General features: G+C 44.0%; 1 protein-coding gene across 1 annotated transcript; it reads right to left on the bottom strand.

Moving 5' to 3' along the window:
• Window positions 1–466: 466 nt before the first annotated feature.
• Window positions 467–10122, bottom strand: LOC146202556 (defensin-1-like). The gene is made up of 4 exons (XM_084588228.1): window positions 10046–10122; window positions 2481–2558; window positions 1599–1655; window positions 467–816 (listed from the first exon to the last, which is right to left on the bottom strand). Exons 2-4 carry the CDS (start codon window positions 2521–2523, stop codon window positions 698–700), a joined length of 219 nt encoding a protein of 72 aa, XP_084444354.1. The 5' UTR covers window positions 2524–2558; window positions 10046–10122; the 3' UTR covers window positions 467–697.
• Between the last annotated feature and the right edge of the window lie 2742 nt (window positions 10123–12864).

Genomic DNA, 12864 nt, shown 5'->3' with positions numbered 1-12864 from the left:
ACTGCTCCCAGCTCCAATTTCCAACTCCATTTGTCGATTTAGCATTGCCTCATTCTAGTTGGCCTAGATAAGATCCTAAGAGCTAGAAGGAATGCATTTGTCACGAACGTTCCTTCGCCTACACTCATTTGCCAAAGCTAGACCACACTTCAAGGGTGCCAGCTAATGCAGTGTTGCTAGCAATGTTCCCGTGCAGCGTTGGCTTCAAGTGCAATTATATATTCTGTCATCATCATCATCATCAGCAGCAGCCTGACTATACCCACTGCAGGGCGAAGGCCTCTCCCATATTTCTCCACTTAACCCGGAGTATTACTATGTAAAATAATATCACAGGTCTTTCATCCTCAGTTTAGATTACTGTCGATATAGTGACTTTACCATCGCAAGAGGATTTCATAAGCATACTCGGTGTATGATGGCGCAGGCAGTGATGACGTTGGGAAAAGGCATGCACACTCAAGACTGCGAATTAAAAAAATTTGCCATCTTTTATTTCATCGAGGAGCATTGTAGTTACCTTCACGAACTGTAGCATTTTCATATCTTTCTTCCGGGCTGTCAGTAGAGAAAAATGCCTCAGGGTGAACGCTATTGGGTAAAGGGCATCCTTATACTGTGACAGTCCCTTGGTATGTATCCGAATAGCTGTGGTCACAATGAAAGAGTGAATTAGAAACGCATCGTTCTTTGCTTTCTAGTTGTAGCAAGTGCAGGTCAACTTGAAGGATCCACCACAATATCCTCCGCGGCGGCCGATGCTCTTGCAATGGCTGTGGCATTGATATTGGTTGAAGGGGCAACCGAATCCACGGCCTGCAGTGGAAGACGAAAATTTTTACATGAACTTCAACATTTATTAGTATTTTAGTGAGTGCTCACGAACCAGCCGAGGCATTTGAGAAGACTCAGAAATGAAAACATGAGTGGTTACAGATACAGCCTGTTTCGACCAAACTTCAAACGTACGACGATTTTTTTCGCCCGTCAGCTAGTTATCTTTGTAGCCTCTGAGTCCATCAAATATATATTTTTAATTATAACAAAGTCGTCACTTTGTTCTTATGACAATATTTTTTACACCAGTAGAAATGCTTTGAAACCGCATTGGAAAACAGCCGCCCTAAATAGTAACACAAATTTCCGGAATCTTCCACTACGGCGTCTCTGATAGCCTGAGTCGCTTTGGGACATTAAACCCCAAACCCCAAACCAAAAACCCAAACCAGAAAGATATAAAGCGGGTTCCATTATCTTCAGAGACATTTTTTTTGTTTTCTACAGTTACTGAACCGCGAACACGAAATCCAGGAAAGGACCTTCAACTGCTTCCGCTCTCAAGAACTAATCACTCGAGAGCTGTGCATGAGCCAGTTGGCAGGACTATGCAGAAGTCCTGAATCACCAAGTAGGCACGTATATCAGCATATGTATATTTATTGAGCAGCAGTGACCCCTTCTCTGGCGGCACAACACTGAAAAAAAAAATGACACGCGAATATGTAACGAACTAATTTTTTATACAGCACAGGACGTATATGATGAAAGCAGGATATCTAGGTTTTACGCGACGATTTGACGAAAGCAGCGGTGCTTACGGACTCTGACGAGAGGCGCTTGAGAGTTGTCCACTTCGTCGGCAGTGCTGACGAGTCCTGTGAAGAGTGATGAGATGGTAATAGTTTGTCGCTCACCAAAAATAAACCGCGAAAAAAATTTTTTTTTTGCAGCGCCCTTGCGAAAAATTTTCTTTTGTTAAATTCTAGGTCAGACATCCTGTAACATCGGGATAATATTGAGTGTTCTTTCGTGACACATTCGATGGATGAAGTTGGATGGAAATTAGCATTGCGATTAGCATTCTTGACTACGGCAATTTTATGGTTGAGATTCCCTTCAACTTTGGTCGTTCCTTCCTGCTTGCAGCTACAATACGAGCATGCTAATAAATCCAAGAGGAAACTGTAGTGCGTGTAACGGTGTTTCGTGTTGACAGTGACTAGAGAGACAACCCACTCTCTTTAGTTAACAAGAAAATGCCACTATGGCTTTTAGGCAGGAAGAAATTTGAGCCTAGGCCCCGTATTTCGTTGCTGCTAGAATGCTACTTTCTCGAGTTATTAATATCGGGGGGTTATCGAAGATACTTCGTGCTTTCAGTTTTGAGGGCATTCTGTTTGAGCGGGAATAATATGTTGATGGTCTGTTATACCTCGGTATACTATCTTGTCAGCGGCGCTGCTGAAATTCCTCCCAAGTCTCCATATCGCACAGCTAAAACTAACTATATACACTGACATGATTTTCCAGCTTCTTTAGGGCAGCGGTTGAACTTTATAAGGCTTCTTTTTCTTTTTTTTTTCATTGAGCAATACGCCTAGGGATAGACTTTCTTGTGTTCATGCTCCAGCTCTTTTTCTTGCCTTCCGAAAAAGCAGTAATGCAACCCATAGTTGGTACAAAATACCAAAACAACTCACCGGCGACAAGCACAACAACGAAAGCAATGGCCAGGACCTTCATATTGGCTGATTGGCAGATTGAGCCAGTTGATGTAGCTGTACGCAAGAGCATGAGAAAAAAAAAATGTTTGAATCCATTCCCCGACCAGTAAGTTAAGCGCTTAGTCAGGAAACTATAACTGAAAGTTCGACTCAAATTCACAGCACTTTATGCGAGTGAAGCGCACTGGTGTTCCTAAACACACCTTAACTTTCCTTTGTTGTTGAGAACGAATGTGAGTGAAGGTTTGGGAACGTTACTAGGGGATTTGTGAAAGCAAAGTTTAGGTGAATTTTTTCAGCAATAGCCCTCAAATCCAAACAGAGAATTTCCTTTTATCGTAAAACTAGGCAAACGACAACGCTGCGATAGAATTTCGGGATGTTTCTCGGCGAGGCACTACAGGGCCTGTAGATTTTCCCGATATCACGGTTCCAGAAGCGTGATAGAGTTAAAGCGAAATGTGCATCTATGAGTGTGCATAAATAGCTCCCTTGGATGTACTTAACCGCATCGTTATTTTCTAGATATTTGTGTACTGTGATCTGCATAACGATCTTTTCGCGCTTATAGAAAGGTTCGTGAATAACTGCTTTTCATGAATGATGAACTTCCCTCCACGACTCTAAATGCGATGCGGAAGACTGTCACGAATCATCGTTCTCTCAACGATTCTATACGCTGCCGAAGAGTGACGTCCTTAGAAACCACTACTGAATTTAGTGTAACGTGTAGGCCCGATAAAATACCTTACCTGCCCTCTATGAAAACGGGATGAACCAAGGTCATTAAATATCCATCGGCGTCATCATGGGACGAATGGGTACCAAGAGACCTAGTTTTTGACACTACGAGGGTCAGAGCCGAGCTTCGTGTATGCCGTATGCCGTGACGTCACAGCCAAGGCAAGCTGCGCAGCCCCCTCGCCAAGCGTTGCCGGCGTTGTTTATAGCAACGCTTAAGAGGTGTGCGACTCCTCTTCATTAAAACAATATCATCTATGCGGGAATCAAACCTACATCCATTGGATCCCCAGCCGAGCGCTTCACCACAGTGCCGCACCCCGGGTCGTGAAACGCTCTTCATAATTCCGCTTGTCTACCGTGAGGATGATAGCGGGATTCAGCGAGTGAAAGATACTGCGATTGGCGCGCAATTTGAAAGTACCAAAGACTAATATAGTTAAGTCACTGAATTAGGATGACGTCAAAGATGTGACGTCACCCATCTGCCGTCAGCTATGAGAAACAAGCGGGAACGAGTGCGCTCCAACGCCGCCGGTCGGCGCTTCTTGCTTTCCTCGAGTGACAGATGCTGCGCCTTTCCTTTCTTCCAAACGAATTATAGAACGCCAGTGAACTTTAACGCGCTCGACATGGAAGCTAGGGAGAGTTTAGCTGCTGGCGAACGGCGCAGTAGACTGGAGAAAAAATTTCTTCTTATCCCGAGGTAGTCAGCGCTTTTCGCTACGTATATCCAGGCATTGCAGAGCTAAGCCATCGTTCATTTTTTCTGGCTGGATTAGAAAATTTTTGTAGCTGTCTCAAAAGTAAACCCTTTTGGGGGAACAAAAAAAAGAGAGAAGCAGTGGAAAATCACATGGGACATTTCTTTTCCATACAGCCACGTTTGCTTGTTAGACGCAGTGCTCCTTTTGATGATATCGAGCGGATTAAAGGGGACCTGTTCATTCTGCGCAGCTCCCTGCACCGCCTTGAACAGGAAGATATGGTTTTCACAGACACCCTCAGTGCTTCAAATTTGCGCACTCTGCCGCGATGGCTCAGCGATAAGCGCCGCCGGCTGCTGAATTAGAGGGCGCAGGATCAAATTCCGACCGCAATGGCCGCTGAAGGCGAAAACAAGACCCTGTGTACTGTGCGTTTTCAGTGCACGTTCGAGAACCCCAAAGAATAAAAATTGTTGAAGCCCTCCCCTGCGGCGTTCCTCATAAAATGAGTCGCTGTGGGACGTTATAGGCCCCACGAACCAAACCAAACTAAATATGCACGCATGCAAAAAAGGACGAAGCATATGCAAGTTGTGATGACATATTATCAGTACACCGAATACAGCATTGCCCCATAAGGGAGTAAAATTGAATAACATGTCCTCTACCGTAGTTCCTATCAGAGCAGACTTTTTTCACGCTCTGGGGTAGATTTTTGCCACTAAATATGCGGAATGCCATAGCGTTAGCAACAGAGGGATATTTTCACCACAACCAGCATTCATTTGATGTAAATTAAATTCAGAAGTCAATTATTAGTGGCACTAGAAGTCTTAAGGATGGGAATTTAGAGGAAACTGAAACATCTCTTATAATCAAGGTAACTGGGAGAGCTTCTCATGTTTCTGAAGTGAGGAACTATTTCCGTGGCCAATCTTTTGTATTTCTCATGTTTAGAAATGGAAATGTACCCCGAGCAGGAACAATGTGCTGTGTTATTGAGAGGGAGTAGACTAGAGGACATGCAACTAACGTTTTACTTCTTTATAGGGTGATTCATGTTTACAACGTACATTTGATGGAAGCTAGACTATCAACTAGAGATACTGAACACGTGAGGGTTACTTCATCACGACATTAACGCCTCACGCCATATATAGTGCACCGTTTCGCTTACAAACTTTGTAACTAGAATAGAAGAGACATCTGGGCGAGTTGGTACGGTGACATGATGAGTAAACAGCGCTACAGACTAGGACGAAGATCAAGAAGCAAACAGGACGGGCGGTGCGTGAAACAGGGCGGGCGCTGGGTTAGTAAGCAGGGGTACCTGCCAAAATCACTTTGTTCAGCCCAGAGGGCAATCCCGTTAAAATCATGTTTCATAATTTGCGAATAAGCTTTAATGAACAGCTATCTAGGCTAGCGAATACAAGATTTCCTGTTCGCGTCATATTAGGAATATGTGATAAACTATTAAAAGAGTGAAACAGTCGGGCCCAGCTTCACAGGAGCAGGAAGGGGTTGAACAGAGAGATACAAAAAGATATGTGGCCCTGCCATATGTGCATGGTCTATCACACAATTTGAAAAACGTAACCAGAAGGTTTAATGTTAATGTGGTTTTCTCAGCACCAAATAAACTGTCACAAATATGTAGCATAGTTAAGAACAAAGCAGCGACAAAAGTACGGGGAAAGAAACACGTGTCGGGTTAAGCATGAGTTTTCCTACGTCCCTTGTAAAGTTGGAGTTATATACAAGATTCCGTTATCTTATGATAAAGTGTATGTGGGTCACGAGAGAACGAGATATCATTAGAGATTGGTAGAGGCTCTAATCTGGTTGTGCATTGTGAGGGGTGTTATGGCTGCCATCCTTTTCTAGCACAGACATGAATTTTGGATGCCCATCCAGCACTGATTAACCGTGAAATCATTGAGTGGGCATATCATGGGATTAGGTGAAAAATGTGTTATCAATCGCTTTAACACATAATGAGGTTAGGTTTCTTGAACGTGGGGTGTGTGCTGGATCATCATGATTTGGTTTTTGTTTAATGTGTGGTTTAGTGCGGCTTGGCTTGGATATTTATACTGTGTGTTTTTTCAATAACTTCAGTTGCGAGTCAGCCCCCGTCCCGTTTGCTTCTTGACCTTTGTCCCAGTCTGTAGCGCTGTTTATTCATCATGTTTGTAACTAGCCGCCACTGGAATATATAATTATTGGACACATTTCATTTACACGTGTGCTAACTTCGAACATCATCATCACCACATCATCATAACATCATCAGACGTCGTTTTTCTCATAGGAGACTGGAATGCTAAGGTCGGGAGTGAAGAAATATCCGGAATTATAGGCAAGTTCGGTCTTGGCCAGCCAAATGAAGCTGGGCAGAGGCTAGTAGAGTGTTGTCAGGAAAACAACCTGACCATAGCGAATACTCATTTTCAACAGCACAAGAGGCGCCTGTACACGTGGACTTCACCGGACGGTCTGTAGAGGAATCAGATCGATTATATTCTTTGCCGGCAGAGATGGAGAAGCGCTTTACAAGCAGTGAAAACAAGGCCTGGGGTCGATTGTGGCACAGATCATCAGCTTCTTGCTGCCAAAATTAAGCTTCGATTGAGGAAAACGCAGAAAACTAGAAGGCCTTTCAGGTATGATCTGGATCAAATTCCATTAGAATATGCTGTGGAGGTGAGGAATCGATTTCAAGAATTAGATCTAGAAGACAGAGAGCCCAAAGAGATGTGGACTGATGTTCGTGATATAATACAAGAAGTTGCTACTAAGGTAGTTCCAAAGCAAAAGAAATGCAAGAATGCAAACTGGTTATCTGAAAAGGCTTTGCAAATAGCTGAGGAAAGGAGGATGACAAAAGTTATGGGGGAAAGAGAAAGATACAAGGTTCTCAATGCGGATTTTCAGAAAATAGTAAGGAGAGATAAGAATGCCTTCCTGAACATACAGTGCCAAGCAGTTGAGAACAACAGCCAATTAAGGAACACAAGAGCTCTGTATAAGACAATCAAAGCTATCAAAGGAAGCTTCTGTACTAAGCTGGGCGTGATAAAGGACAAACGAGGCAAGGACCTCACTGAAGCCGCAGAGATAAAGAAGAGGTGGCAGGAATACACAGAAGAACTGTACAAGAAGGACCCGAATGTGCAAACCCAACATAAGACGGTTGTGATTACTGATCTCAAGCCGGGCATCCTGAAGAGTGAAGTTGAATGGGCCTTAGCCAGCCTTGCTAAGAACAAAGCTAGCGGAATCGATGGCATTCCAGCTGAGTTGCTTCAAAACCTCAACCATGACGCTGTTAACATTCTGCATACATTATGTCAGAAGATTTGGACAACCCTGCAGTGGCCACAGGATTGGAGGAGGTCAGTTTACATCCCTATTCCAAAGAAAGGCGGTGCCAAAGATTGTTCCAACTGCCGCACGATCGCGCTTATTTCGCATGCTAGAAAGGTGATGTTGAAAATCCTCCAAGGAAGGCTGCAGCAGTATGTGGATCGGGAGCTTCCGGACGTGCAAGCTGGGTTTCGCAAGGGCAGAGGAACTAGAGACCAAATTGCCAACCTTCGCTTGATCATGGAAAAAGCAAGAGAGTTCCAGAAACCCATCTACTTCTGCTTTATTGATTATGCGAAAGCGTTTGACTGCGTAGATCACAGCAGATTGTGGCAAGCTCTCCAAGAGGTGGGAGTTCCAATTCACCTCATCTGTCTCCTCAGGAACCTGTATGAAGGACAAGAGGCCACAGTCAAAACTGGGCATGGTCTTACTGATTGGTTTCCGATTGAGAAAGGAGAGAGGCAAGGCTGCATACTGTAGCCCTGCCTATTTACCCTATATGCAGAGTGCATCATGAGGAATGCCCGTCTGAACGAGTCTTCAGCTGGAGTGAAGATTGCTGCAAAACGTATCAACCACCTTAGATATGTGGATGATACCACTTTAATGGCAGAAGTTGAAGTGGAACTCAAGAGAATTCTGATGCGCGTACGAGAAGAGAGTGAGAAGTTTGGGCTTAAACTGAACATCAAAAAGACAAAGATCATGGCGTCTTGCCCTATCAAGTCCTGGAGCATCAACGGACAAGAAGTGGAAGCTGTGACAGATTTTCTCGTCTTGGGCTCCAAGATTACCTCGGAAGGCGACTGCAGCCATGAAATTAGGAGACGCCTGCTTCAAGGAAAGAGAGCAATGGTTAGCCTTGACCGCCTAGTAAAGAGCAGAGACATTAGTCTGCCAACCAAGATCCGCGTGCTATGGTCTTTCCAGTTGTGATGTATGGATGCGAGAGTTGGACTGTGAAAAAGGCTGACCGCCGAAGAATTGACGCGTTTGAATTGTGGTGCTGACGAAGACTCTTGAGAGTTCCTTGGACTGCCAGAAGATCAAATCAGTCGATATTGTCGACCATAAACCCTGACTGCACATTGGAGGGTCAAATTCTAAAGTTAAAGCTCAGCTACTTTGGTCATCTGATGAGAAGAGAGGAGTCGCTGGAGAAAGATTTGATGTTGGGAAAGGTTGAGGGTCGCCGGAGAAGGGGTAGGCAGCGAACGCGATGGTTAGATGGCATCCTCGAGGCACTGCACATGAAGTTATGTGATGTTAAGAAGATAGTGAGAGACCGGAAAGCGTGGCGTGACATGGTCCATCGGGTCACGAAGAGTCGGACACGATTGAACGACTGAACTGAACTGAACTTCGAAAATAACATTTTCACAGTAATTTGTATTTTGGCGCTCAAAGAACCAAGAAAGGCGCACTCTTGATAGCGCCACAAACGACGCAAATGAGAGACTCAGAACTGGCAATTATTTTTCAACCTCGAAATGGGCTGAACTGAGGACGCCTCGGAAGGTGCAATGTACCACCTGTAAGTTCTACGAGGAACCATGTTACCTGAAAAAGTACACGGGAATAAGAAACTATGCATGTAGTGATAAGACGTTTCTAGGGATGTTTCTTGCGATGGGCTATCCTCCTCTCCCGCGAAGTGTTTTAGTCTGTTTGTTGGCCAGTGGCGTTAGAACTCTTCGTTTAAAGCAACAATACTTTCCTGTTATATTTCTGTGAGCGCAGCTTTACGCAAAGTGGCTTTCTATTGTTTATCAGTTAGTGCCGAAATTTCTATTTAACGGTCATTTGACCTGCTCAGAACAATTCACTAAACTCGACCTGGCAGTATTTATAATCAAGTCCAAATTGTCACAGCATGCAGAGATTGGTTATGACCTGAGTAATTTTATAAATAGAAGCACCGGGTATCTGCCAATCTGCTAACATCATAGTAATCCCTGTTGCCTCAGGGTCTCGCTGTCTAGAACACCTGACTTTCTTGGACACGTGCACGCATCTCCGGCACAAAGGTCAAGTCTTTTCCATGGGTCGAGAGGCTAAAACTTTGCCAAACAGTTAGGGGGAAATAAAGGAACAGCAAAAAAAAGCCAAGCGTACTTAAAACATTCCTATGACGTATAGTGTTTAACGAAAGCACTGCCCATAGAGCTTTGCGCATGAAACAGCATTTGGCTTAGCAATACGAGCACGACTGGAAGCGCCTCCGCAACTTCTTATGCTGCGACTTTAAAGGTGGTGCTCCCCCCCCCCCTCTTTTTTTTTCACCCCTGCTCATAGACCCCTCACGTTATTATTGCACCCTATTTAATAGACTAAAAAGGAAATATTCATTGACAAGTTTTTTCATACGAAATCTATTCGTCGTACCCTCCAAAAAGCTGACTTTAAAGTTTGCCAAATTTAGCAGGTCCCCTCTCAGTCTCTAGCTAGTTTCTTGGACATAGTGCGAAAAAAACGGGGACAACACAGATGTAGACAGGACAGGCGCTACATATGTGTTGTCCCCGTGTTTTTTGCGCTATGTCTTCAAGAAACTGCTACCAACTAGCCCAAACCAAACATCTGTTCCAGCTAGTTACCGACAAAAAATATCGTTAGGTTCACTGCAATTTGAAATGTCGTAGCTGCCACTAGCTGTAATTGGTAAGTGCCCCTCTAAAAAAGGGGGCTAGCCCCGTAAAACTGATCAAGATTGAAACTTACCGTGTGCTGCGGTAGTGGGCCGAGGAGGTTCGTTTTCTGCTGGCAGACGAGCGCTTTTATATTGAAAATATACGACGGTCGCAAACGGCTTGGTGGAGGAGATACGCCGGGGTTTCCCAGCACAATGCTGCAGTTTAATCTCTGCCATTGAACGATATCATGATATCAGAGCACAATGCGGATGCGGGCCAGCCCTACGCTTTGGATATCAACGAATGCCATGGGTGGGCTGACGAAGGCCTCTTAAAACATTTTTACGTCTGTGGAGCGAAAATCGTTTGCCGTAATTGAATTCCAGTGAGGTTTCATGCGGCAGGGCGTACTTTTGGCCGCAGCAGTACGAACGCTGGCAAAAGATATTATTGTATTTCGCCATGCCCACAGACATCTTGAAACGAGCTCTAACCACACCTTCAGGCCGACCTGCTGTTCGAAGTTGTGTAATGTGATTAAATGGACTTCAGCAAGGCTGACGACTGGTAGAGTTGGTACTGATTTAAAATAATACCAGCGAAAAAAACAAAAACAAAAACACAGTGAGCAAGAAACAGAGAACGACGACTGTCCGTTGTGCTGTTTGCTCCTCGTTTATGGTGTTGCATTTTTCAGGTGGCTTTAAGATGGCTCAAAGGAAAGCCTGAATTTATTTTCGAAATATTAAAAGACAGAAAGCGGTGAATGTTTCACGTTTGCTGTCTGCAACCTAACTATTGAGAGTAACATAAGATGGTACAGATAAAATTTCGATATAATATGCCGCTCTATCCTCAGCTACAAAATGAGCGAAATTACGTGATTCGCAAGAATAAACGGAATAAACGCCGAACTCATTCACGACAACATCGCGACCGCAGACTCGTCACATCGCGATTATTCCGTGGTGTACACAAAACCACCACTGCAAAAAGGTCCCCTTGTTTGTTTCGGATCGTATGTTCGTAGGAAGGGTGAGAAAAGGTTGGCATCGTGGCAATATGAGTACACTTGTCCCTGTAGAACGAGGGGAAGAAGAAGGATAACACGGTATGAAGGAACACTGAACAAGGGTAGAGGGAGGAAGCCACAGTTTGCAGATCGAACCACCATTTCAACAAGTTTACTGAGTCTGGGCTGAGTTTTTTAAGTTTGGCGACGGTGATTATGAATAAACATGCGAGATTTAAAAAACCAGAGATAAAATTACCCAGTTGAATGTGGCATTTCTAGAGTGCCTTCATGCGTTATGCGTTCTATCTTACCTTTTAGAAAAGTGAGATAGGTTAGTAAAACAAAGCAAAAAATATTCTCGAAAAGCAATTTGCTGCACTGTACTAAACAACCTTGAACAGAGAGCTGAAAAGGAATCTGCACGTCGAAATCACTAGATATCGAGGAATAACCGTCTGAATTAGTAATAGCTGTGACTGTAATAACCTCCCCTAGCGCTTCTCAGAAGCTTCATTCTCATAATTATATGTAGCAATTTGTCTGGGGAAACAGGACATGTAGTTCATACAAGTTATGCATGTTACGTTCCTTGCAACTATTTTGTAAATAGCCAAAAATGACTTCAGGGGCAACAGTGTGTGTACTACTTGTTGCAGAACCAGCGATGACAACGGAGGTCCCTGATACTTGCAGGTCACTCAGGGAAGCGTAACCCTAGATAGCATTCTGATTAATAATTGTACGCGTAAAAAAGATTCACGTTGGATCATTACTGACCTACTTAGAATACCAAAAGCAAGAAACTAGTTCCTGTGCAGAAGTACTTTGTGCAATAGGAAACTAACTGTGCGGCATAAGTTTCGATCCCTCTACAGCGCAGCGACTGTAATAATTATCTCCTCTAGCCTCTCGAATTGACTTCATTCCCACAGAAAGGGGACCGCGATGTGAGATCTGTGAGAGGGAAAAGAGCTTAAGCAGTCACGCATGTTAACCGTTTATGCTGTAACTTGTTGGTTTTGGCTTTAGTATCCATGCCCGCGTACAGAGGCCGCCTTCAATCAAGACGGCATTGTTTCGTTCGAGAACCGCACTTCCCACGAGCTCCACATGATGCAAACTGATGGTACCGATGGATTTAGAAGGAAAATGGACGAAATTTGATATAGAACATATAAAAAGCACAATTTCTCAACACCGGAAATTCAATAAATCTGTTGTGGTAGCAAGTACTCCCCATTCCGAATAACCAAATGATCAATCCTAACATTATGACACAAACTGTTTTTTCTTTATTTCCCGTTAACAAGGAAAATTACAGTGGGGCAAATCATCCAACGAAATTTGGTACTGCTGGCCCGTGAGCCTGCGAATAAATTAAAGGCTTATTCTACTTTGATTACAAGCAGCCAAGTGGCTGAATTATTTCACCGAAACGCAGGGGTTCAGAATTCCCAAAGTGACGCATGCTGACTGAAATAGAACACCCGCTTACTCACAGGAAAACAGCGCCATTTATGCCTTTCTTGATGTCACAGTAGGTTAAATTCAGCCTTCTTCAGAAGTATTTCTAAATCAGCAGGTCAACAAAAAACGTTCGCCTTTTTAGATTTACCCCCGTTGATTTATTTTCCTGGAGGGCGCCAGCCACGGCGATTGAAATTAGTGTTTTATACTGCAGCACGCCAGCTCCTCGTCGTTGTCTAAATCTGGCTAAACGACTACGGAATCTGATATGAAGAGCAGCCATGATTACTGTTTTTCTGACCGCTGAGTTGCGCAAAAGAGAGCTCAGTAAGACCGACAGCGTGAGTTCCAGAGCTGTAGCACCCCCAAAGCTTCCAAACTCAAAGAAAAAAAATTCGTTGTCTATTTGAATGTCTGAAGCCTGT

Source organism: Amblyomma maculatum, chromosome 1 (genome assembly GCF_055883805.1).
Source record: "Amblyomma maculatum isolate TAMU_Amacu chromosome 1, ASM5588380v1, whole genome shotgun sequence".
Taxonomy (NCBI): Eukaryota; Metazoa; Arthropoda; class Arachnida; order Ixodida; family Ixodidae; genus Amblyomma; species Amblyomma maculatum.
This window is presented reverse-complemented; position numbering and strand designations above follow the sequence as displayed.

What these genes read in the sequence shown, in the direction of transcription:
- LOC146202556 (XM_084588228.1), bottom strand. Translation starts at nt 2,523, where the DNA reads ATGAAGGTCCTGGCCATTGCTTTCGTTGTTGTGCTTGTCGCCG. An exon ending in CGTTGTTGTGCTTGTCGCCG is followed by an intron (nt 1,656 to 2,480) that starts GTGAGTTGTTTT and finishes CACTCTTCACAG; the next exon opens with GACTCGTCAGCACTGCCGAC. An exon ending in AGCGCCTCTCGTCAGAGTCC is followed by an intron (nt 817 to 1,598) that starts GTAAGCACCGCT and finishes CTTCCACTGCAG; the next exon opens with GCCGTGGATTCGGTTGCCCC.